A 25,134-nucleotide genomic window follows, 5' to 3' on the forward strand; every position below is an offset into this window, starting at 1 on the left:
TTTATAAAGTTTTGTACAAGTCCATCAACTTGTGATCAAGTTATTCAAGCTACACAAATTTCACCACCTGGAGAAAAAGAAAAACACTGGAAATGATATAGATACAGATAAACATGAATAAAACTACACAGGCTACAGGTTTGGCTATCTGTTGTTACCACACAACAAAAGAAGATAGGTATTTCCCTGTGTCCTCAAATGCACTCTGTTACGAGAAATCACGTGATATCATGGCAAACACTTATAAACAGTATAATATGACACTTTTGGAAAACTGTTGGCTTAGAGCGCCACCTAGTGGAGACTAATAGCTAGAGAACGACTAAAATGTGCGTGTTTTAGAGAAATATATTTATTTTAGTTCGTTTAGTGTTTAAGTCACAAGACCATTCGATGATGTCGCATTAATAATTTGTTACATAGATTAGGTTTACTTTAATCGTCTTACATATTGGCGCAATATAAACAGCAGCCAATGCGCATGCGCGGTAGATACTCGGTGAAACCGAAAGTAAAATGAAGCTGCGCCAATGTTTCGGGGAAAACCCGACGGATCTTAAACACCCCGAACAGAACATCCACACACAGTCATCGTTTTAATAAACAGAGCAACGATGTCTGAGATTTCGACCATATACAAGATATCTTTCATCGCATTTACATTGTTTTGCAGCGGTAAGATTTGGTAATCTTTAAAATATGTGTGCGAGCACTGAACGCTATTCTCATGTCTCTTAATTTGCAGCTTCCGGTTCTGGATGTCCGGTTCTGGAGTGCTGGTTTGTCCAGGAGAAACCGGGTCATGGAGGGGGTTTCTCAGCACCGATGAGTCAAGAGAAATCTCTCATGTTCATCAGAACTGAAGCCTTCAGTGGAGAGAGCATATCTGAACTTCATCCTCCTGCAGACATCAGTTCATCCAGGATTTACTATGTGACTGGTCAGTGACAGTGCAGCATGGGATTTAAACAAAGATATTTGTGTTGATTTGCGAACTGTAATCTGTATGTAATAAACCCCCAGTTTCACAGACAAGGCTTAAATCTAGTCCTAGACTAAAATGTAAGTCTGAGCTGATTCAACTGAAATAAACTTGCACTGACTGATCTAAAATATTTACACTAAGTGCAAATAGAATATTTTTTAGCAATGGATTCTATTTACACTAAGTGAAAATAGCTGTATTTTTTAGTGATATGCTATTTACACTAAAATGTAAATAGCATATCACTAAATAGCATATAAGTGCAAATAGCTATAGATTTTATTTACACTGTTAAAACAGCAGGATTTTCTGTTATTTATACTACTTATTGCAAATAGTGGCAATTATCTGCACCTCAGTATTGTAGTACATTATAAAACAGTACGCAATAATAACTTATTGAGTGTAAAGGATAGTTTTAATTCAAATTATTAAATGGATGCCACATTATTGGGACAATAAGGCCCTCCCTACACCCACCCTAACACTACCCAATACTTTTATTGTCAACTTTTTGATTATTTCCTTCATTTTTATTGAAAATTAATTATGCTTTCTGATGCGACATGAGATTTGAAAAGGGAAAAAAAAGTTTGGCAAAAGGCAGTTTTGAACTCGGGTCGACCGGGTCAAAAAATATGCGCCTAACAATTTACGTCACTGAAACTGATGCTGAATTAGGGTCTTTTTTTTTTAATGTTGACTAACCCAATCACACGTAAGTGGGCGGAGTTTGTGTAAATAGTCTTTGCCAACAAGGCTGGCTATTTGCACTTAGTGTAAACATACACTCCGTTATTTATTTTGTCTCAAAACAACTCCACACCAGTTTTTTTCTAAGCATGTTTATAAAAATTACTTAAATGTCCTAATTGAACTATGTCCTAATCCTGGTTTAGCCCTGTCTGTGAAACCAGGCCTATATGTCACAAACACCATCCTTAAGTCAAAGAGGATTTGCATAATGTTGTGGTTTAACTTGTGGTGACTTTTTTTTTTTTTTTTTTTAAATAAATACTGTAATAATGTTTTCTGTAACGCTTATGGTATAGTCTTATAATATAGGCCTAGTTTATACCGTATAGACCAATATAAAATATACCAATATAAAAATACTGTATTTAAATACATTTACTACACCACCCAGATGCGAAACTACATCCACAGAAGATAGTACAATGTCTTTCAAAGTATTAGGCGATATTTAGACTTTAATGGCTTGTTCTCCTCCAGATCCTGCTGGTACGTTCTGCAGTGCTGCTCTGAATCCACTCAAAGGCTCTGTGAACAAACCTAAGTGTGAGATTAACCCTTTCATGCCTCATGCCTCTATGGTCAGATGGGTGTCTGCTCTCACTGACTCCGCCCAAAGTCCAGTCTACCTGCAAGCTGATTGGTTCTCAGTGGCAGCACAAGGGCTTGACGAGCAGCTGACGCTGTCCAATATCATGAGAGCACCTTCAGCTTCTAAAGAGCCACAAGGTAAAGAGCCCAAATTTCTCATATATTGCAGAAATAATAAATAGCCTACATATAACTGCATATAATGATATATATTATATATTTGCATAATATATAGTATAATAAATTATAATAATTGTTTGTAAAGAGCCAAAAGTTAGAGCACAGGTTTCTTATGTATTGCATAAGAATTGTCTTATTATATTGCATAACCGCATGTAATGTTATATACTTTATAACGGCTCAATGGGTTATGTAAAAATTTTAATAATTGCATATAATGTTATAATTATTATTAGTGGTAGTAGTATTCTACGTAGTTATATAGTTATAATATGTGATTATATATTTTATTTGTAATTTTAAGATTTATTTGCATACCAATATGATTTTGCAATCCATGTATTTTATAATTTGAGTCATTAAAGTAAGGACTAAACTCTGTTGAACACTTCTGATTTAATGAGGGTTAAACACTTTTCTTTGCTCAATTAATCGCACTCTTTTCTCTCTTTCTTGAAGTGATTCTGAGTGTGTCCAGTAAGACTCCTGTGGTCCGCTCTAGACTGGGAGAACCGGTTCTGTTGGACTGTGGGTTCTGGGTCGATCCATCTTCTCCGGTTCACGGCTCTGGATTCTCTATCGAGTGGCGTTATCAGTTCAGGGGTGAAGGACGGCTGATCCTCGCTTACGACGGCAAGAACGATCGGTTTGCAGAGACATCAGAGACCGGAGCCGATATCGACATCACAGGCCTCTATGAGACAGGAAATGCATCACTGATTCTGGAAGAATCTCAAGTGAGACACTCAGGAACTTACATCTGCACCGTCTATCTTCCTCACCTGCTTGCTCAGGTAGCTGTGGACCTGGAGATAATTGGTGAGATGATTGTATAATTTAATTATTATGCATATGATGCAGTAGCCACCTAGTTTAACTATTAGTAACCTTCACTGCCTGTTTTCTTTCAGAGCCTCCATCTCTGTCCATCTACCCGTCTCCTCTTCCTCTGCTGGTTCCTGGGCAGGTGCTGCTGGTTCAGTGTGAGGCATCTGGTTTTGCTCCTCACACTCTGGATCTGAGCTGGGAGTTCAGCGGGGCAGACGGGACGTCCCGCTCTCTGGGTCAGGGCAGTGTAACGGGTCACAGACAGGCGTCTGATGGCACCTTCAGTCAGAGCAGCCGTCTGGAGCTGGACTCGGGGAAGCTGGGACTCGGTCGAGGTGGAGACGTCACCTGTGTGGCCAAACATGAGGGAGGAACACGACGAGCTGCTGCTGCACTCAATGTGATCGGTGAGTTTACACGGTCATAGACTGTAACATGAAAGGTGGCAACTAATGTCTTTGTGAGTCAACCAAAACGTTTTTGTACAAATTTCATTTCATGTTCTGTTAGCATTTCCAAAAGAGTATTTATGACAGTCAGATTGTTCTGCTAGTCTTGATGTGATGTTTTGTTGATATCAGGTGTCAGTGCTCCTTCTATTGAGGACTCGATGGCGATGGTCGCTGTTGCACTTGTTCTTTATGGCATGATAAAGTTTCTTTTCTGGACATTCAGCTCTTCTGGTAAGTCAGTTCAGTTTGATCACTACAATCTTTGATTTTTTTTTTTCTAGTATCACTGCTTTAGAATGATTTGTTCTATAGTAAAAAAAACTACTGTATTGCAATATATATAGACTAAAGTTGTGTTTGTGATATAGTATGCCCTTGAATATATAAAACATCCAGTAATGTTAATGAAGTTTTATTTATGATTTTTTTTTTTTTTCTTTTCCATATAGACTCCAGTGACACAGATGTAAAGGATAAGGTAAATAACATCGTTTTTGCTAAACTGCAAAAAACACTCTCAAAACTTTTAAATTTTATTAATCTTTAGCTTTCATGTACAACTGTCTGTTTGCTTATTGTATATCTTTGTCTCTTCTGTAGAAGGACAAGTAAATCTGGACCTGGAGGGGATTTTTAAAGGCTGAATAGAGTGCAGTGAATGTGTGGTGTTTCTGTCTTTGCTGAAGATTTTTAGTCTGCGGTACATGAGTTTGGGTTAGTTTTGCAGTGCAAGTTTTAATTTTTTTAATTTAAACATTTTCAATGTCAGTTGTAGAAAATGCTGGAAAAAATTGTAATGTAAATTTGATTGTATTTTAAATACTGCTGACTGAGCTTTGATAAACAGAACTTGATTGATGTAAACTCAGTTATTTACAGTTATACTAGTTAGTGTGGAGATTCAAAGAAGTAATGACCTGTTTGTTAAATCATTAGGATGTTACCTGCCTTTCTGTCTCTTAACTCTTTAAGTCCCTGGAGGAGGAATCAGGCAGCAGGTTTATTCATTTTTAACTTTGTGTTTTAAACAGACAAAATACAGAGGATGTGTCACACATCTAATCTCCCATTCAAACTCACCATTTTATTACGTCATTTTCTCAAACTAAAGACTATGTTGCTGCATTCTTTGTAGTATTTGAATTGCATTTTCTGTAAGCACAAACGTCAAGTACGACTCCTGTATTATTGTGCAACTATGGTCCAAACTTGAATACTGTATATAAACATGTATGTCAGAAAGGAAACGGAGGATATATCCCAGGTTTGATAAGACAGAAAGATAAGAGTAAAGAAGAAAAAAAGCAAACAAAGGGTGATATTTCACAAACAGCAAAATATAGGTATTTTATTAAAAGGTTGCTTTTTGATATTTCGCTCTGGTGTGTGCGACAAAGTGCATTTTTTTTAAAATCTACAATAGCTAATATCTAATAGCATGTGGAAGGTCAAAACATAATATTTATTTACATTCAAAATAACATCTTGTAATTTAGTATAATGGATTTGACAAACCAAGCAACATATGCCAATGCAATGAAATAACCAATGTTTTGTGAAAATGTTTTTTTGTCATGTGGTAACATCTACACTAACTGGTTTTAAGTCAAAAGTGTGATTTAGTATCTCTGAATCAACATACACAAATCAGATTTCTAAGGATTTTGGGTCCAGGGTCAGTAATGCAAAGCAGTGCAAAACAAATAAAACTTAAATCCTTCAAATTAATCATTGGCATTCTTGTTTCCTCCTTTGTCGCTGAAGAGAAATATATACATTTGAAATATATACAATTTCCAGCTTTGTGCATCTCAAAATGCACATATGTCCATGAACGAATGAATAGAAATTGTAATTTTTTTAAAAACCTTGTTTATTCATCTGTTCCCATCCCAGAAATCTCAAGTCCTGTGTTTTATGTGCAGTAGTGTAAGCAAGAGTAAGCTGTCATAGCTGTCCGTCCTCACCTCTTTTCTTCAGATACACCATATATCCAGCAGCACCAGTGACAATCAACAGAACCACAGCAAAAACAATGATCCCAACATGAACAGAATCTCCTGTTTGATCAGAGGAAGACATCAGATTACTCACAGACTGTGCCTGGGCTATCACCAATACATTTGTATATAATAATAATAACAACATTTAATAACTTCAACAATAAATTAATTTTAATAAGAACAACATAGGTCTAAACATACATTACAGAGTTTACATGAGCAAAACAAATAATGTAACGGCCAGGTGATAATTATTTAGTGTTTGTTTATTATTTGTTTTTGGATTGTTCCCTCTGCAGGTCAATCAAGGAATTACAGTATCCTGCCCCAAAATACAAATATTTTTTTCTTACAAACTTATGTGTGCTGAGACTGCAAATTTTGGGACCACACAGATTCTTTGTTTGAAAAAAATAATCCAATTTTACCCTTTTTATTTATGTTACAGAATTAATGGACTGTTTTCAATAATAATAAAAACTCCACATATTTTATTGTATTCATAGTTCACTTATTTGATTTCTCTCACCCCTGTTTGTTCTGATCTCTTTCTCTGTCAGGATCTCTCTGATGGTTTTGCCCCGGTGCTCCACCACACAGCTGAACTGGTTCTTCTTCCACTCATCAGGTGTAACTCTGATGGTGCTTATCTTCTGAAAAGTCCCGTCCTCATTGGGAAGAAGTTCACCAAGATCCACATTTATACAATTGTCTAGTCCATTTCTCATCCAGGAGATTGTTACTCCACTGGGGTAAAAACCTGTAGCATGACACGAGACTGAAGAGGAGGAAGACTTCTGCAGGAGAGACTGAGAGTTAATACAATGATGCCATATTTAAATTAGTACTTAGTCACCAAACAAGAATTCATGAGTTCTGTTTTCTTTTATGTAATATTTAATAAATAATATTAAAAATAAATATTATGGGTGGATGACTGGTGCTCTATTAAGAAACATCCATTATTATTTTCCACAAAGACCTTATGACTGACAAAGCTTCAAATAACAAAGGTCTAATGTAACAGAATGTGTAAATAATATATGATTTTTAACACAACCTCTGGAGTACAATATTGCTTTAGGAAAACATGCACATGATGACTCCTGGATAAAAATAGATGTACCCATTTTCTCCAGGCTGCTGTTGCTGTACTCCACGTATTTGTTCAATGCTGAAGTAATGTTTTCTACCCTCAAGATAAGCTCTGTTATTATTCCACTTGTTCTGGGTGCTGAATCCTTGCTGCACTGGTGAAATTCATCTCATCTCTTTCAAATCCAGAGACAGAAAGTACCTTCATAACCTTCCTGACGAAACCCATTTGTTGCTCCAGTCTAATCATGCCACTCACAGCCGTACATCAGCTGGAATGTGTGCACACCTGAGAACAGAGATTATGTTTGTATATTGCATGAAAAAGACAAGTGATCTTAGAGGGGTTTTGGACACTTTTACACCTTAAGGATGGGTTACAAACACCACCCATTTGCTTAAAGGTTAAGTTTGTTTTGAAAAAAAAAAAAAACAGGTCTAGTATCCAGTTTCATTGCAGATGTCTCTTGATATTTTATTATCTCATAGAATTTAATGACTTTTCTTTTTCCTTTTCCTGACTTTTCCTACTTTTTGGGGCCAAGTGTAAGAGTATTCTGTGATTGTATTTTGTGTATATTTATGATACCTGTTGAATGGTTGAACCGATCTTTTGCGACTTGGATGTTGTTTCTGAACGCGTGATGAGTTCCAGCTGTGAGCTGAGTTTGTGTGTCCCAGTAATCTGCTCCTTCCTTCTGTTTTATCCACTCTGTCTTTGGCACAGTTTTCTTTGTGTTGCTGTCAAAGTAACTCCTCATCTGCTCCTCATCGACCTGACCAACAATAGTGAACTCTGGGAAGTCAATATCTCCAGACACAGCAGTAAAGAAATATTTCAGATAATGTGTACCTGTTGACAGAAAACTTTTTCTTTAACCATTTTTATATTTTCTAAAAAAAAAAAAAAACATTTTAGTTAATATAAATATTTTTAAACTGTTCATAAAATAAAAATAGGCTCCAAAACAAAACTGGACCCCACTGACTTCTATTATATGGCGAAAACAACAACAAAACTGTATTCCATGGAAGAAAGAAAGTCCTACAGGTTTGGATTGACATGAGGGTGAGTTAATTTTCCCTTTTTTCCAACAACAAAATATCTGCAGCAATCTCTGGCCACATTAGAGTATTAAATATTGAATAAACAAGTCCACAATGATATCAGCCAAATATTCAAAACCAAATAAATATTACAAATGAAACTGACCCTGTTATAAAAACTCCTACATTTGAGACTTTTAAAGTCAATTCCAAAACATTACATTTTAAATGTATCTTGGCCTATTAAATATAATTATTGGACTCTGCATCTACTACTGCATAATTTTAAAACATCCAAGTTCGCTTAAACACAGTCAACTTCAAACCATTTACTCACCAGCACAGGCGAGAGTAACTTCAAGCAGCAGAAGAACTACAGACCACATGATTGGACTTTGACTGAAAAGTAGTTGCAAATGAAAATGTACCTCGTCTCAAGGTTGAACAGTCTAGCCAATAGATTTTTAGGACAAGGGGAACATCACCAATCACTGAGGTTTTCTTAGACTGAACAGATGAAAGTGAACACAAAATGAAGTCATTGCACCTTTGACATATAAGTATAAATGGAAAATGATTATAAAAAATACAGTAAATACAGATTCACATGTTGCAGTGAATAAATATGAAGAATGAAATTAGCGAAGGATGGAATAAAATCAATCAATCAAACAGGAAATTCCAAAAATGGGATTAAAATGCAAAATGGAAAATTCTTTAATCAGTAATTTTATTTGTGTATGAAGTTCCATGTTTATTTTTTTCCTTCACACAACTTGCTAATGAGAGGATTTCATCAATCATCAGTAGGCAGAATTTCTGAAACCATTAGGTCATGTTGAAGAATTCATTAACTTATATGACCAATGAGCGCAGAGGAGTTGAGCGTTTGCCAATTTTTATTAATAAATAAATAATAAAAAAGAAAATCCCTATTTGCCTGCCACAATTATTTACCAAACTTTCCGGCTTCTCTTAATGGTGGAATGCTAACAACTGGTCAATAAAAAATAAAATAAAATAAATAAAATCTTTAGTAAGAAAATCTATTAAAAACATATATCAAGAAAGCAGCTTAATAACAAGCTTAATAACATTGGACCACTTGACTGGTGCGTATCATAAAGTTCCTGAAGCGAAACATACAGCATTTATCATAGAGGTCTGAAGCCGAAACGAGACCTATAGATTCCTGATTTCATTACTGTCTCCAGGCTATTCTACATAACAAAAATAAACTGTATGTGTTGTGGAACAAACAATGGTCTTCCCAAATTTGTCAATAAAGCTCAAGAAGCTGAGTTTCAGATGCGACTTTATAAGATGACGGCCACCGCTTCTGATTCTCTGTCTGTCCACGAATCCATTTAATATCTTTCTTTCCTACCATAATTGGTAGATCTGGTTTTTAATTTTAATAATCTGGTTTGCCACAATTTATTATCAGCCCACCTGGCCAATTATTTAATGGTGGAATTTGGCCAGATCAGCCACTTTTATTCAGCTGCCAGTAAGGAGGTCACACACATTGTCATACTCTGGAAATCACCCAAAGTTTACTCTAGTTCAGTCCAGTGTTAATTTCGTCGACGACGACGACGAAAAATATTCGTCAACGAACCTTTTTTCTGTGACTAAGACGAGACGTTCACGAGCTAAAACTAATATCTGATGATAAAAACTATGACGAAATTTATGCCACATCTTCGTTAACAAGACGAGACGGGACTAAAATGTTATTTGAGGACTACCGGACATTCAAAATACATCCTATAGGCTAAGTTAACTGTCTTGTCTTTCAAAATGTGCGTCTCTGTCATTGGATAAGGTGCGTTTGCATGGCAGCCGAAGTGGACGGATAGGCTACCAAAACGCGAACTAGCGATCTGAAACAATGGCATCAGCACCTGAAGGGTTAGGGAGTGGGTGACCAGACGTCCCGTTTTTCCCGGGAGTCACAATTCATTGTCGATTAACTTAAAGTCAGTGAAGGTGCGATAGGCGGAATCGCGCTGATAGAAGTGCTCTCTCTCGCGCACACTCCACTTCTTCAGTTCTCATACAGCGCGCGATCAGTTCTCAGTGCTCACATACACACACAGCAGTCCAAATGTCTCTCATGTAGAGCATCTCACGGAAATACAGTCCGTTATGGTTTAAGTGAGCTTAAACAGGTGGGTGAAAACTGAATGTATGTCAGTAGGCTATTACATACATACCTTCCGTCTTAAATGGACAGCATTCCTAATTATCTGTCATAAATGTTAACCTACAAAAGATGTTAAATAAATGTATACTTGTTAAGTAAACCTACTGGTTTCTCTTTTGGCTCTCAGCGAAGGCGGTCGCATTTTTTCTCTCCCTCCCTTCCCTATCCTTCCCTGCTTGCCTCTTCGTCTCGTGTCGTCTCACTTGAGAGACTCTTTCTGCACTGCACTCCAAACTGAAAAATATGGATTTGATCAACTGGTCTCTCAACGAAATTGACACCATCTTCTCGATGAGAAGCCTGGGATCGGGGAACCTGACTGCCCTGGCGGAACGTTCGCAGCTGGCTACACGATGGACGCAGGTCGTGTGTCTGGCAGCTCTTTCCGTGGAGGACATTGAAGACATCTACCTATTCGGAACCACGATAACGGGTTTTCTGCTGATTGGATTAGGCTTTGCTCTGTTATTTTTAGAATTCAGGAGACGGTGAACAGCTGTCCAAAGCCTCAAGGCTGCCCGTCATGAAGTAGTGGGCAGAACGGTCAGCACTGTCTGAGACTATTAACCGCAATATGGATACCATCACGGAGAAGCTCACGGTTAAAGGAAAATTGATGATTTGGAGACCAGAAATGGACTAAGAGAGTAGCTGTGAAATTGGAATGCGGCTACTCGCCCCAAGACCAAACAATCTTATCTTCTTTGGCTCTCCTAACCAGCGCAACCTCGGACAAGGTCGAAGCTGGAAAATTTTCCCGGGAAGAGCACTGCAGTTAGACTCTCTTGCGTTCCTCCCCCCTTCCAGACACCTGCTGTTGTTGACTCGGTTGGGGTCCCGATCAAGGCTGTCTCCATGGCAACCTGCTGTGTCGCTTTCACAATCTGCGGACTGAGGCAACTTGATTCGAATGCCAGTCTGCCAACTTCCCAGGCCACACATACATACACACACACATACAGATACGCACTCACCTCCCAAACCCCCATCCAACGCCTTAGCCGCTTTGTACCGCCATTCTGATATGGGTCTGACCGGGTCTGACCGGCGCCGAGAATGGCTGCAGGACCGGATGGCTGCTTGTCGGAACTGGATTACCCCCCCCCCCCCCGACGCCCCATCCCCCGTTGCAAGTCGTGTGTCTCCCCTGTTACTATGTGCTTTTTGTTGCTGGGGTGTTTTTTCTGTTCTCACACTGTACTCTCATAAGAATATAGTCTGTGAATTATTTTTTTTCTCCCCCCTCTCCTCATGTCAAGCTGTATCTTTTCTATAATACCTACATTTCACTGCTGGTTATACTCTGTATGATTATGTATGTGACAATTAAAATTACTACTAATAAAATTACTACTGTATCTGAAAAATACCAGTTTTTCCAAATTCAATCCTTGATTCAAATTTCTCATAACTAAGCTTAATTGATTTGGTCTAAAGAGAGAAGAATTGATGACTATTTTTGTTTGAATACTACATATAAAATAGCTACCAAAATAAATGTTGGTAACTGCAGTTTGACTAAAAGTAATGACTAAAAGTTGACAAAAATGCAATGACTTTTCGTCGACTAAAACTATGAAAGACTCAAATGACTAAAATGTGACTAAGACTATTAAGCTTTTTCGTCTCAAGATAAAGACTAAGACTAAATCAAAAATGCCTGCCAAAATTAACACTGGTTCAGTCTAGTTCAGTGGTGCTGCCCAATAGAAAGTGCCATACTTGTCCATTAGGGGACACCTAAGACTCACAGCCTATATTAAGACATCCAATGTTGAAGCAATCATTGAAACAATCACCATATTGATCAGTATATTGATTATGGTTATAGCCATACCTCATATTTTTGAATAAAATATCACAACACATTTTAAAAATATACCATACTGATGTGAGATATAAACTCCAGATGCTCCAAAAAGGCCTGTTTTTGAAATCTAATAAGGATCTTCCCAGCCTGTTGTCTTGCCTTTGACTCATGGGGTCCCCAGAATGATATCAGGCTTCAGATAAACATTTAGTTGAATTTGTGAAACAAGTTTAGCCTGAAACACAAATTGGGAACCTGATGAATATCGGTTTTGTTTCTGGAGACACAAAACACAAGATGCACATCTGACAACATTAAGTACAATTTAGTTTGCTGCCACATCATTTGACTGTAAACTTAAGAAATGTGAGCTGAGTCTCTGTTAAAGGGTCGCGTCTCCTGTTCCCTGCGCGGCGCTGATAAGCATCCAAATGCACTGCGTCCTAATCAGATCGCAGAAGAAACACGTACTCGCGCTCAGCCAATGAGCGATCAGATTACTGGTCGCCAGCGAATCAGCGCGTCTCATGTTGAGCTGTACAAAGATCCAGCGCTGAGTTTCAGGATCCGAGCGCGTAAGTTGTTTCTGATTGTCTTTTTTATCGATTGATCGGTAACGAGGTTTTATGAAAATGATTTTATGATTCGTTTGTAAAGATTGTGAGGATTATGACATATGTAGTTACAATTCATGTTCGAGGGTCTAAGGCTTTTAACAGAAAACGGAAGCTGTACTGTTTGACCGAATTAAAGAGCCACAGTCTCTCCAGTCTAACATAAAATATTATATTAATGTCATATAATATTAAATTATTATTATAACGTTGAGATATCGTTGGCCTTAGTCATCCATTACATCTGGTTGCTATGGAATTAAGTAAAAAAGGTACCATGGTAAATATAGTTACCGCCAAAATACCAGTAATTACTGTTATTATTGTAAAAATCATTACTCATTATATATAGTCTGTCTTTTGTTTCTTTTTTATTACACTGGTGACCATCCAAAACTTTTTTTAAAGAGCATTTTGCTTTAAGTTTCTATGACACACCAACGTATTTACGAATATTTAAATTATTTGGCCTTATTAATACATTTATCAACACAATATCTCTTGCATGCAGAAGTATTTCACTAATTAATATATTTTTCTCTAGGTACATACGGATTTTGGCATCTCAGTTTGGACTTTGACTGTCTCTTGACCGATTCGATGCTCAGTGCTCAAGTATGTACAGAAAAGCTGAACAAATAAATATTAGATGCATTAATGCATACTGTGTAGATGTTGACAGATCAAAATGCAATATGCATTGCGATTTTAAATAAAACTGAAATATGGCTGGGTTATGACATCAGTATGGAGTGAAATCATAAGGAGTAACTGGTATGTTTTCAGGTTTTGGTGTAATTGAGCCTGACTCCTCCACATTCATTACTCCTCAGCAAATCCTCTCTCCTCCCTTCCGGATGGCCGGAGCAGTGATGGACAGCATTGTGATACTTGACGATGACGATGAAGAAGCTTCCACATCTGCATCGACGTCCTATTCTCACGCTACAAACTGCCAGTCAAAAACACCCGTGAAGAATCAGCTGCCGCCTCCAACACACATCTCACAGTCTCCGTTCGCCTCTGCGAAGAAGGATGTTCATGTCCTGCAGGCGGAGAATGAAAAACTGTTTGCAGAGGTATGTTTGTTAACAATATTTACGTTGCAGAATATACTGACTACATACTACAAAAATAGCAAACAGGACAACAGTTTAAAAATGTCATGTTGTCTGATAAGGTTTCTTAGGATTTCTGCATGTCCTAAAATGTATTAACTCACACTTTTACAAATAAAGGCCTGACAAAGTCTTAAATTGGAGCAGAAAGTCTTAAGTTCATAAAGTCATCATTGGAATAAATGTTGCATGCAGTGCAAAAACTGAGTCTGTTTTCCAATCTAAACATCCTTAGATTAAGATGTGTATATGTGAGATGCAACGGGAAGATATGAGAAATTAAAAAAAAAAATTAATGTTTATGCTTGAAACAAGAACAAATATGTCAATGGGGAAAAAACTTGTTTTCCCTTTGAATGAAGTTGATTTTTCTAAGCCCATTGGAAGATATTTGTTCTTATTTTAATCATAAACACTTAATTTTAATGACTTTTTCAGAAAACAAGGCTTTTTTTCTTATGTAGTTTTCAAATCAAATCAAATCACTTTTATTGTCACATCACCACAGCACATGTGCCTTCGTGAGTGAAATTCTTGAGAGCGTGCTCCAGACAGTGCAGAAACAATTTACATATAGACATTACCATACATACGTACAGACTTATACAGATGACAATGTGTAATATACACATACGTATACGCAGTACACACAGTGTACTATTAGACAGACATACAGTTACCGATACACATTATACACAGTATGTAGTACACATTCTACGTTATATACACACAGTAATATGCGAAGATGCAGCAGATTATATATAAACCGGATGTGCAAATGTCATGGATGTGCATTGGATGGTATCCAGTGCTGGCAAAAAGATTGTTGTATTAGTGCAGTAGTGTACTGGTAGTCCAGTTTGAACTGTATTGGAATTAAAGTGCAGTGCGTGGTATATTGTAAAGTGGGAGTGTGCTGTAGGGTGTATTAGTTTTGATTGTTCATTAGCCTGATAGCCTGAGGAAAAAAGCTATCCCTCAGTCGGCTAGTGCGGGATCGGATGCTGCGGAGACGTCTTCCTGAGGGCAGCAGAGAGAGCAGTCTGTGGGAAGGGTGGCTGGAGTCATTGATGATCCTCCGGGCTTTCTTTATACACCGCCTGGTGTAGATGTCCTGGAGGGAGGGAAGCTCACCTCCAACAATGTGACGGGCAGTTCGCACGACCCTTTGCAGAGCTTTGCAGTTGCCAGCAGTGCTGTTTCCAAACCAGGCGGTGATGCAGCCGGTCAGGATGCTCTCCACAGTGCAGGTGTAGAATGTTCTGAGGATGCTGGGGCTCATTCCAAACTTCCTCAGCCGTCTCAGGAAGAAGAGGCGTTGGTGTGTCTTCTTCAGCACTGCATCTGTGTGAGCGGACCATGTGAGATCCTCAGTGATGTGAACACCGAGGAATTTGAAGCTGTTTACTCGCTCCACAGGTGTCATGTCGATGGTGATGGGTGTGTGTTCTTTCATGTCGATGGTGATGGGTTTTGCTTCTCAAGTAAATGTATCTTGATTTAAGAATCTTTAGACATTTGCACTGGAAATACTGATGAAGAACATTACTTTTTTTGAGTGCGGTCATAAGATACAGTAAAAGTGATTTCCATAGTATAGTGGTTGGGAGCAGAGCTATTCAAGCTTTAAGTTGTATACATACTTTTGTTTTGTGAAATGAATTAAAAAGTAAGAGAAATCTAAAGGAAATTTGTATTTTCAAAGCATTGTAGTACAAGATATTTACATTAAGAGACCATATTAATGCATTTTGTTCCAATCAATTTATTCCCTGAATTTCTTTACTTGGTCTTGGTCTTAAATTTACCATAAAACCGGCAGAAACCATGTTTTTTTCTGTTATCATATTAAAAGTATGTTGTATTTTTCCTCCTCTTTTCCCACTTGAATCTAACCCAATGCTGTCCCTTTATTCTGCTCGTCCAGTTTGTGGAACATTGCTCCAAGTACTCTCAAGACCATCCCGAGGTTGTGACCTACCTCCAGAGCAGATACTCTAAGGCCCTGCCGACCTTCCTGTCGTCGGTGGAATTTCGTAATACTCTGGGCCGCTGCCTCACACGAGCCCAGGCCAACACTGGCAAAACCTTTGTCTACATTAATGAACTCTGCACCGTTCTTAAACAGCACACAGCTCGGAAGAGGACCTCCATACAATCTGTCCCCTCCCAGACAAAACCTGAGCAAAAGAGCAATGGGACAAGTTTAAAAGAGGAGGTACAGGTTAAAGAAGAGGCGGAAAAGCAAGAGGGCGATGAGGAAACTAAGAAAACAAAAAGGGCTTCAAGGAGACAGGTATTAGAGCAATCCATCATAACTAATGTTGAGTAGGTTGATTTGATAGTGTTCTTGGATTTCTATATTAACACTGTTGAATTTCAAAAGATAGGGATGGAAATTATTAGTAGGGCATCCATTGGGATTTTTAAAAAAAATTCAGTAAAGAGTTTGGATGCTGTGTTTCATTTAAAGTGCGGTGTGGGATATTCCTATTTGAAAGCAATGACTTTTGGCCATAAGTGTTTTATTGTATGAACTGCCAGTATACATTGTATATATTAAAAAATAAATAAACCACGGACAATTAACTGGCAGTGTTCTGCCAGGATATTATCCTCTAATTTTACAGACATTTCCATGAATCATAAAATAACGGAAAGTGCAAAATTTAAAACACCTGTAAAAAAATAAATGTTTACAGTGTATAAGTAGGTTTCTACAGAATTTAACAATACTTAAAAATATCTATTTTTTCTAGTTATACACCAAAAGGTTTATTTGTTGATGTTAAAGATTTTATTATATATAAAATGAATGGAAATTATTTATTGAAATGCTACTGTTGCGCTTTATACTTGTGGACATTGAAATGCGCTGAGAGATTTTGGCTTGAAGTAGTTCACCGACAAGCTACACAAATCGCACTCAGAATTGCAGATGAATCGCCTGCGATATTGAACGTGATCTTGCGTAGCTTGTCAGTGAACTACGGCTCTGTGTATTAAATGCCGCTCCATTTGAAAACAGGTGATGGAGATTTATTACTAATCACAGAACCGGCTTTACTGACGAGATGCGCATGAAAATCGCATGCAATATATTGTGCAGCCCATTCATGTGCATTGTAATTTGTGTATGTGTCTCGTGTTCTGTTTCAGATAGCATACCTGGAAAACCTGTTGAAGGTGTATAATGAGGAGATCCGGCGACTGCAGGAGCGGGAGTTGAGTGTAGATGATCTGGAGAAGGAGGATTCCAGTTATATTCAGGAGCACAAGCTCAAACGCAAGGTAAGTCTCTCTATTCCTTATTTGGTTCAATTAAATGGAAAGTTCCGGAAAAGTCTTTGTACCTTTTTTTTTTTTCTATAAATAGTCCTATATGGACAAATTTCTGGATGTTACGATATGTTATTATATTAAATCAAACCATTTGATACAATCAACTGACTTTGAAGTCATGAGATTTTATTGGCTGTTATAAGATCTTGTTCGGATGTTGTTTTTGTGGTCTCAGATGATGAAGATCTATGACAAACTCTGTGAGCTGAAGGGCTGCAACACTCTGACGGGTCGAGTGATCGAGCAGAAGATTCCCTACAGTGGAACACGCTACCCTGAGATCAACAAAAAGGTGCTTCTTTTGCTACTGAACTCACTTTCCTCAAGATTAGTTCTGTAGATTCTCATTACTCAAAATAATGCTTCCTAATTTTCCCCACTCCTCTGTCCTCAAGCCTATGATAATAACAGTTAGCCGTCTTGAAGGACATATCGATTCTGTAATTGCTCCGTGAGGAGTGAGGATGCTTTCAGAGGTGCTATAAGTGGGGTGTTATTTATCGAAAAACTTGACACAAGTATAAGTTCTCCTCCCCCTTTATATCTCTCACAGTCTGTCATCAGGCTAGGCATCTCGCATTATTAACGTTTCTTATGAATTTTTTAAATAACCGAGCTCCAACAGCATAAGAGCACATCCCTTGAGCTCAGCTGATGATGCTTTGAAGTGATAAAGAATATTCCAACATTCCAAAGTTTTTCTTTGATTCTTCATTCTTGCATTGGACCAGAGATTGAGTGATTTGATTTATCAGTTTGTTTGATTTGTTCAGTGGTCAGTGATCACATGATTGAAACGTTTGGTAGATACATTAGATGATGTTTGGTTGAAGAACCATTCTGTGAAGCTTTGATCAGCAATTAATTGTAAAGGGATAGTTCACCCAAAAATTCTGTCATTAATTACTCACCCTAACCCCGTAAGACTTTGTTTATCTTCAGAACTCAAATTAAGATTTTTTTTTATGAAATCCGAGAGCTCTCTGACCCTCCATAGACAGCAATGCAAATACAACGTTCAAGACCCAGAAAGGTAGTAAGGAAATCGTTAAAATTGTCCATGTGACATCAGTGGAGTAAGGAAATCGTTAAAATTGTCCATGTGACATCAGTGGTTCAACCTTAATTTTATGAAGCTACGAGAATACTTATTGTGCACAAACAAAACAAAAGTAACGACTTCAACGGTTCAACATGGATGGTCAGAAAACTCTCGGATTTCTTCAAAAATATCTTAATTTGTGTTCCAAAGATGAACAAAGGTCTTATGGGTTTGGAACGACATCAGGGTGAGTAATTAATAACAGAACTTTCATTTTTGGGTGAACTATAACTTTAAAATTAAATAGCATCAGAAATCACCAGAGCTTATTTTTGACATCTGATGTTTTCTTAAAATTAATCTGATTTTTAAAAATTGGTTAAATGAAAAATACACCCTCATAAAGAATAAAAATTGCTCATTGAATGAAATCTAGGGGGCAAATATTAAGAAAATAATGAATATGAATATCATTTTTCTTTGCTTTCCTTTTCATCTTTACCGTTTTCTCTGATTTGTAGATTGAATGCTACATTAACAGTCCAGAAGCTCTTCACAATCCACCAGACTACACCGATATCCTGAAGGTGGTTCAGCGTGCCAACGAACGCTACAAACTCATACTCACCCGCAAACAGATGACACAAATTGCTCAAGAAGCCTTCAGAGAGACGGGCAACAAACTGCAGGAGAGACGGCATCTTGACATGGTCTACAACTTCGGCTCCCACCTCACCGACTCCTTCAAACCTAGTAATTCAATTCAGTTACTCTCTAATTCAGCTAGAGAACATAATCGTCTTATTGTATTAGTCTTATGTTTTACACTCGCCAACGATTTCTGTACAGTTCTGGATAGATGTAAGCATGAATGGACTCCAGTTATGTTTAGTGATTGTAAGTTCAGCATGCGAGGTGAATTTCCTGTGTTTCCTTCAGCGTTAGATCCTGCACTCACTGATCCAGCACTAAATCGCAAACTCCGCTCAAACAGAGACATGGCTCTCAGCAGCCTGGAGGAGGTGATCACCAAATACGCTAATAAACAGGAAGACATAGATGTCGAGGAAACAAGAAAGAGACAAGAGAGAGACCGACAGAAAAAAGAGGTAAAAGAACAAAATATATTCTTATATTTTGTTGTTGTTCAATAATTCATTTCAGAATTTGGTTTTTCTCCAGTAGAATCTGAAATGTATTCAGTTATAGAATCAATCTAAAATGTAAAATACTTCAAATGTTTTCAAATACATGCATACAAAAAATAAAATTGAAAATAATTATGATTATATTTTACAGTAATCAAAATTAAAGATAATAAAATAAAAACCTTGTTTTTTGATGCAAAGATACTGATGAAAGATATAATTTATATGTATAATTTATATGTAAGCTGGGCAACAATTAATTACAATTAATCGCATCCAAAATAAAAGTTTTTGTGCACATAATATATATGTGTGTACTGTGTATATTTATTATATATATATATATATATATATATATATATATATATATATATATATATATATATATATATATATATATATATATATATATATATACATGCATGTGTGTGTATTTAAGTAAAATATGTTGTTTATATATTAAATATTTATAATGTAAATATATATATGTAAATGCATGTAAATATTTTCAAAATAAATGCTGTGTCTTTATATATACGTACATAAATATAAATACAAACAATACACACACATGTATTATATAAACAAAAATGTTTATTTTGTATGCGATTAATCGCAATTAATCGTTGCCCAGCACTAGTAAGATATAAACAAAAATTACAAATATTATATTCTATTTTAATGAATACATTAAATAATGTTTTAAAATAATTATAATTAATTGATGTAAATAACGCTGTTGTAATATTACATAATGACTTAAAATATAAATCAAATATTTACAATTTATTCCTATTTCTGCATTGTCCAAAATGAAGCCAGAATCTCCTTGAAATCATGAGCAGTCTTGAATCTGTTTGTTCTTCCTTCACATTTACAGGCACTTAATGGGCAACAGAATGACAGCAAAGAAAAAGAGAGGGAGGAACCAGAAGAAAAAGAGGAGGAGGAAGAAGAGGAGGAGGAAGATGAAGAAGAGGAAGATTCCTCTGATCCTGACATTGAAGATGAGATCCAAGCCAGTCAAGAACAAGTTGGTCCAGGTAAGAAGTGCATAAATCATCTTCATCTCTGTCCTTTATGTAGCTTTTCCCTTTCCTGTCAGGAAAAACCCATTTCTCCTTTGCTGATGCGTTTCAGATAATGATGAAGAGGATGCCGAAGAAGAGCAGTTAAACAACAGTGACAATGATCAGCCGATGGATGAGAACTCTCCTCTGTCAATCAAATCATCCATTCAGGACACAGAGGAGGATCAAGGTGACGAAGACCAGCGGTCTCCAGACAGCAGCACACATGAGACCGGATCTGTGGAAACAAACACAAACGGCAGACTGGCGAAACAAAGCCCTCCGTTCATAGAGACTTTGGAACCTATGCCTACCGACGATGACGAGACAGAACTTATTTCCTCAAATCACATTAAAAGCACCACTACCTGCACTGAAACTGTCTCCACCAATCAGGACACACCGTCAACCCCTATGAGATCAGCCAACTGCAGTCCACTACCTCAAACAAGCCCTTTGCTGATCGACGAGATGGGCAACTACAAGAAGAGGAAACGATCATCCACTGAGAACCAATCTGCTGCCTACAATGGGAATTGCACACAGGACAGGTAAACCTGAATAAATCATACAGACTTTCCATGGGAAGCTGTGTAATTAATAACTTATGTAACGATGCTCCCCAAGCCGGTTGAAAATCAATAAAAAATATGCAATGAATTCAAGTCAGTTGAGATGTTAAACAAATCACAATACATTTGGGGTGGGGTTTATATGAATGTATAAAAATGACTTTTCATCTTGCTTCCTTATAATTCACGTTAAAGAAGTGTTTATAAGCAACCAAGGAAACACTATTGCTGCTGTTCCCTAAGCGCCACCTGCTGTCAGAGAGCAAATTTGCATTCTCATTCAGCCAGTGTAGGTAGTTTAACAAAAAATACATTTTTCACCTTTAATAATTTTGTATCTAGATATCTTGAATATTAATCGATGAATATTGATCTGTTTTTGAAAATTAACTTCAACAAATGAATTTTTTCATGAATTACCCATTGTCAAGATTTCGTAAACATGTCAAGAATATCTTTGGCTGCTGTGCTGATTTGTGCTAGGACAGATGTCAAGATTTTCTTTGGTGTTCTTCTGGAGGAAGACATCCATACAGGTTTGGAACGACGTAAGTGTCAGAGCTTGCATCATGCAGTTGTGTTTCTCTTTCTGTTTTTCTCAGTGATATTCCTCTGGATATGGGTGTGATCTGCTGTCCTGAGGACAAAGATTTAACCAGGACGAGGAGTTCGACTCGGGTCAGGGTCAGAAGCTCACGAGCCACTCCACCGCCTAAGAAAAATAAGGTGACTGTGTGTCAGTTTGCTTTTAGCTTGCATTAAAACTGCAGTAAATGCATTGGAATCTCTGCTGAATTGTTTTGCTTGTTGTTATTATTACAGCACTCCTGTAGCAAAAAGGCTGATTTTAACAGCTCAAATATTTTAGCATGACTTTATTCCATTGCAACTTTCTCAGTCACTGCAGTAAAATCACTTCATTTTCATTAATACAGTACTATATTATTTATTAATATTTTTGAGTTTGTTTTTATTTTAATTTTAGCTTGCATTTGAATTGTTTTTATTTATTTTTAAATATGTATATTTTATTTTTATAGTTATTTTCAGTTTAAGTTTTAATACTTCAGCTTTTCACAAATGTGAAATGTTGTCATGGAAACTTGCTGAAATTATGGAGGTAGATGAAACAAGCAAAAACAAGAAACAGACATAGAGAAAAGTACACTCTTATTGCTTTTGTCCTAAAATCTTCTTTTTTTTTTTTAAACAACAACTAGAGGAATATTGCTGTGATTCAGTTTAGGGATCAAGTTTCACTGGTTTGTATCAGCTTTATGAATTTCATTTCAGCTTCATATATCAGAAACACAGCAAGACTTGAAAATTTGTACTGAAAATATAATAAAATGCATAAATATATGATAATAAATTAAATGATTTTCAATATTGAAAATATTAGAATTATATTTATTAATAATACAAATGTTAGCATAACTATTCCATTACAGCCCTCTCAGCCATCTTAATAAATTTGCCGCTGTGTTTTTTTTTTTTTTTTTTGCTATCATAGTATTTATTAATAATAGAATTTAGTAAGATTTTTTTTTTTTCATTTTAATTTTAGTTAATTTTTGTGATTTGTTGGTTTTATTAGTTGTTGTTTTATGTCAGTTTCATTTTAATAGTTATTTTCAGTTTGTCATTTTAGCACTTCAACTTTAAAACAAAAATGAGAAATGTTGCTGAAATATTTACTCAAAGTATTATAGTTGTTTTTTAATTTGGTGTCAATTAATGTGTTTTTAAATAGTTTTAGTTACTGTGAACACACCTGATCCAGCTAATCAAGTCCTTCAGGCTTATTTGAAAACTACATGGTTTGTGTGTTGGAGCAGGGTTGGAACTAAACTCTGCAGGAACTGAGTTTGACACCCCTGCCATACAGCATTATTGGCCCACTAAACAAAGTGCTAACTCCTGTCATTCATGTGTTCACAGGTGAACGTGGCGACTCAGTGTGACCCAGAGGAAGTGATCGTTCTGTCTGATTCAGATTGAGTTCTGCCATCACAGGGTACTGAGCTGGCATCTCAGTCAGCGTCCTGCTCCGTTAGTGCCTGCCAGTATGAACAGAGAACAAAAATCTTTATTTTATTTTGGACTGGTTCAGTCAGGTTTTGAACCACTGGTACACAATGCCACGGTCTACTTTTTATACAAGGGAAAATGGCATGCCATTATTCATTCAGGCTTTTTAGAGGTATTTTGGTATATTGTAAATGGGACTTGCCTCTAAACATTCCTACTCCAAGGGTTTATCTTGTGTATTTATGGTTTTAGTTTGAGGGTTTGGATGCAATCCTCTTTTGTGCCAAGAGTCATAAGGGGAAGTGAACTTTCTCTCCTCAACCCAATAAATGCTTCCATTTTGTGTAGTGTTTGACTTACATGTTGATAACTTTGTATAGTGCACTGTGGAGTTTTTCAGCAGAATTAATTTATGAATTAAGTTATGAGCTACTTTACATGCTCCAATTTACAAACATTGGAAGCTTTGTTTTCAGATTACATCTAAATGAAATAGTTCACCCAAAAATAAAAATTCAAGCATTAATTTCACCTTTTTTGTGTGTGTGCAATACAGAAAAATATCAGTATTTGGATTTAAAAGGACTTGAGAGTAAATATTGACAGAATTTTTATTTTTGGGTGAACTGTCCCTTTAACTGGCCTCAGGTGATAAAGCACAAGAGTTAAGTGTCCACCCGCACTTGACGTTTAGTATTGAAATGATTTCTGTAAACTGCTGATGATTGATCTATTAAATTGATCAAGTATTGTCATATTATTATTTTTGTTTTAATTACTCTGCTTAAATAGAGGATTTAATTAGCATGACAAAAGAACAAGGTGCATGGTAACCATATTAAAGCTGTTGTTAAAAGTTATACTTACATTTATATTAATAATCAAGTTGTATTATATGTGCAAAACTTGCCTTGAATGTAAAATTAGTTTTTTCTAATACTATAATTATTTATTCCTCCAGACTGGTGGATAAGTAATACCTTTTTCTATAAGAATAATAATTTATTTTGGGGCAAAATATCCCTATATATATATATATACACACACACACACATATTAAGGATATTTTGCCCCCCCGCCCCCCCAAAAAATATGGCAGAATTTTCGTTTTTGATTGTATTGTCACTTGAAAACAATCAGTGTAAATGAAAATATCAAAAAAGGAAGAAAGTTAAAAACTGACTGACTTTCAAGCAGTAATAAGACAAGAATGAATCATAATTTGTGCACAACATACTTTATTTCTCTTTCATTTGAAGATCTTGAATCTTGTAAAACCATTGACATATTCTGTCCACATCAGGAAAATGCTTAGTCTGCTACCGTCTGTCGCATATTTAGTTCAGATTCACCACAACAGTTGTAGACAGAACAAATATTTTTTTTATTTATCTGTACAAAATACAGATCTCTAACCAGATTACTCAAGCGAGCACTGAATCGTGCTTTTACCTACTGGTTATTTTTAAATTAGATTTCAAATGTTCTCTACTTTATTGTTCACACTTCAACTTTGCTCACTAATCTGAAATACACACAGGTTTGATATAAAAGTAATAAGAATGTGTGGATAAGCAACAGATATGTGATTCCTTCCAGCTCACAATCTTCAGATCCGGTTTTATTTATTGTAATATATTGAACAGTTGCACAAATGTTTGAGGTATATGGTTTCTGTGGTGCATCTGTGGTACAAGGCAACTACTGATCACTGCATTAACATATCCAAACATCCACACAACTCTTGATCGATCCCAATCAGGATCCGTTAAATCATCTTCATATGTCTTAAACGTTCTTGGCAGTTGCAGACGTTCGCGCTAATTTGGCATGTCATTTGCATACTTCATTCAAGCTTTTCATCCATTCTCAAATCAGGGCTCGGCCTTCATGGAAGGCAAACATGTAAACTATCACTACAGTTTCACTATAGGCTACATCTAAAATACCGAAGGAGTTCAGTAGTTGGATGCCAGGTGACTTTTGACCAGTAGTGAGGAGGATGTGTCCCCCCTCAATGTTTATGTTGGTTTTACGGGTAAAAGGGCATACTGTTGAGCCAAAATGCACTGCGAGTTGATTCATTTCATGATCCAACTACCTACAAACCCTGCGCTTCCCTGCCCTTCAAGTAGTAAAAGCCCGTTCACACCAAAAATGATAACTATATTAGCATCCACACCAAAGCACAATAATGTTCCGTTTATTATAAGCATGCTTTATGGTTTTGTGCTTGGGCTCTTT

At 36.6% G+C, this 25,134-nt stretch overlaps 3 protein-coding genes across 4 annotated transcripts; 2 read left to right on the forward strand and 1 right to left on the reverse strand.

Annotated features, from left to right (window-relative positions):
- Positions 1 to 477: 477 nt before the first annotated feature.
- Positions 478 to 5,515, forward strand: LOC306847424 (tapasin-like). The gene is made up of 8 exons (XM_079381374.1): positions 478 to 675; positions 746 to 940; positions 2,219 to 2,467; positions 2,969 to 3,328; positions 3,421 to 3,744; positions 3,919 to 4,020; positions 4,239 to 4,267; positions 4,390 to 5,515. The coding sequence occupies exons 1-8, from the start codon at positions 615 to 617 to the stop codon at positions 4,399 to 4,401; spliced, it is 1,332 nt and encodes a 443-aa protein (XP_079237500.1). The 5' UTR covers positions 478 to 614; the 3' UTR covers positions 4,402 to 5,515.
- A 118-nt stretch (positions 5,516 to 5,633) lies between these two features.
- On the reverse strand, positions 5,634 to 8,320 carry LOC306847464 (BOLA class I histocompatibility antigen, alpha chain BL3-7-like; the record flags this gene model as incomplete). The annotated part of the gene is made up of 5 exons (XM_079381409.1): positions 5,634 to 5,897; positions 6,322 to 6,601; positions 7,155 to 7,176; positions 7,494 to 7,740; positions 8,272 to 8,320. 5 exons carry the CDS (start codon positions 8,318 to 8,320, stop codon positions 5,737 to 5,739), a joined length of 759 nt encoding a protein of 252 aa, XP_079237535.1. The 3' UTR covers positions 5,634 to 5,736.
- A 4,153-nt stretch (positions 8,321 to 12,473) lies between these two features.
- LOC306846738 (death domain-associated protein 6-like) lies at positions 12,474 to 23,237 on the forward strand. Of its 2 annotated transcripts, none has more exons than XM_079380322.1 (12): positions 12,474 to 12,528; positions 13,112 to 13,182; positions 13,354 to 13,646; positions 15,613 to 15,981; positions 16,845 to 16,976; positions 17,203 to 17,319; positions 18,591 to 18,822; positions 19,009 to 19,178; positions 20,098 to 20,260; positions 20,358 to 20,838; positions 21,462 to 21,585; positions 22,801 to 23,237. In XM_079380322.1, the coding sequence occupies exons 3-12, from the start codon at positions 13,425 to 13,427 to the stop codon at positions 22,858 to 22,860; spliced, it is 2,070 nt and encodes a 689-aa protein (XP_079236448.1). In that variant the 5' UTR covers positions 12,474 to 12,528; positions 13,112 to 13,182; positions 13,354 to 13,424; the 3' UTR covers positions 22,861 to 23,237. The 2 variants fall into 2 exon arrangements, with proteins under 2 accessions (XP_079236448.1, XP_079236447.1); XM_079380321.1 differs by having other exon boundaries at positions 12,480 to 12,528; positions 13,401 to 13,646.
- Positions 23,238 to 25,134: the final 1,897 nt, after the last annotated feature.

Source organism: Barbus barbus (assembly GCF_936440315.1).
Source record: "Barbus barbus genome assembly, chromosome: 27".
Lineage (NCBI taxonomy): Eukaryota > Metazoa > Chordata > Actinopteri > Cypriniformes > Cyprinidae > Barbus > Barbus barbus.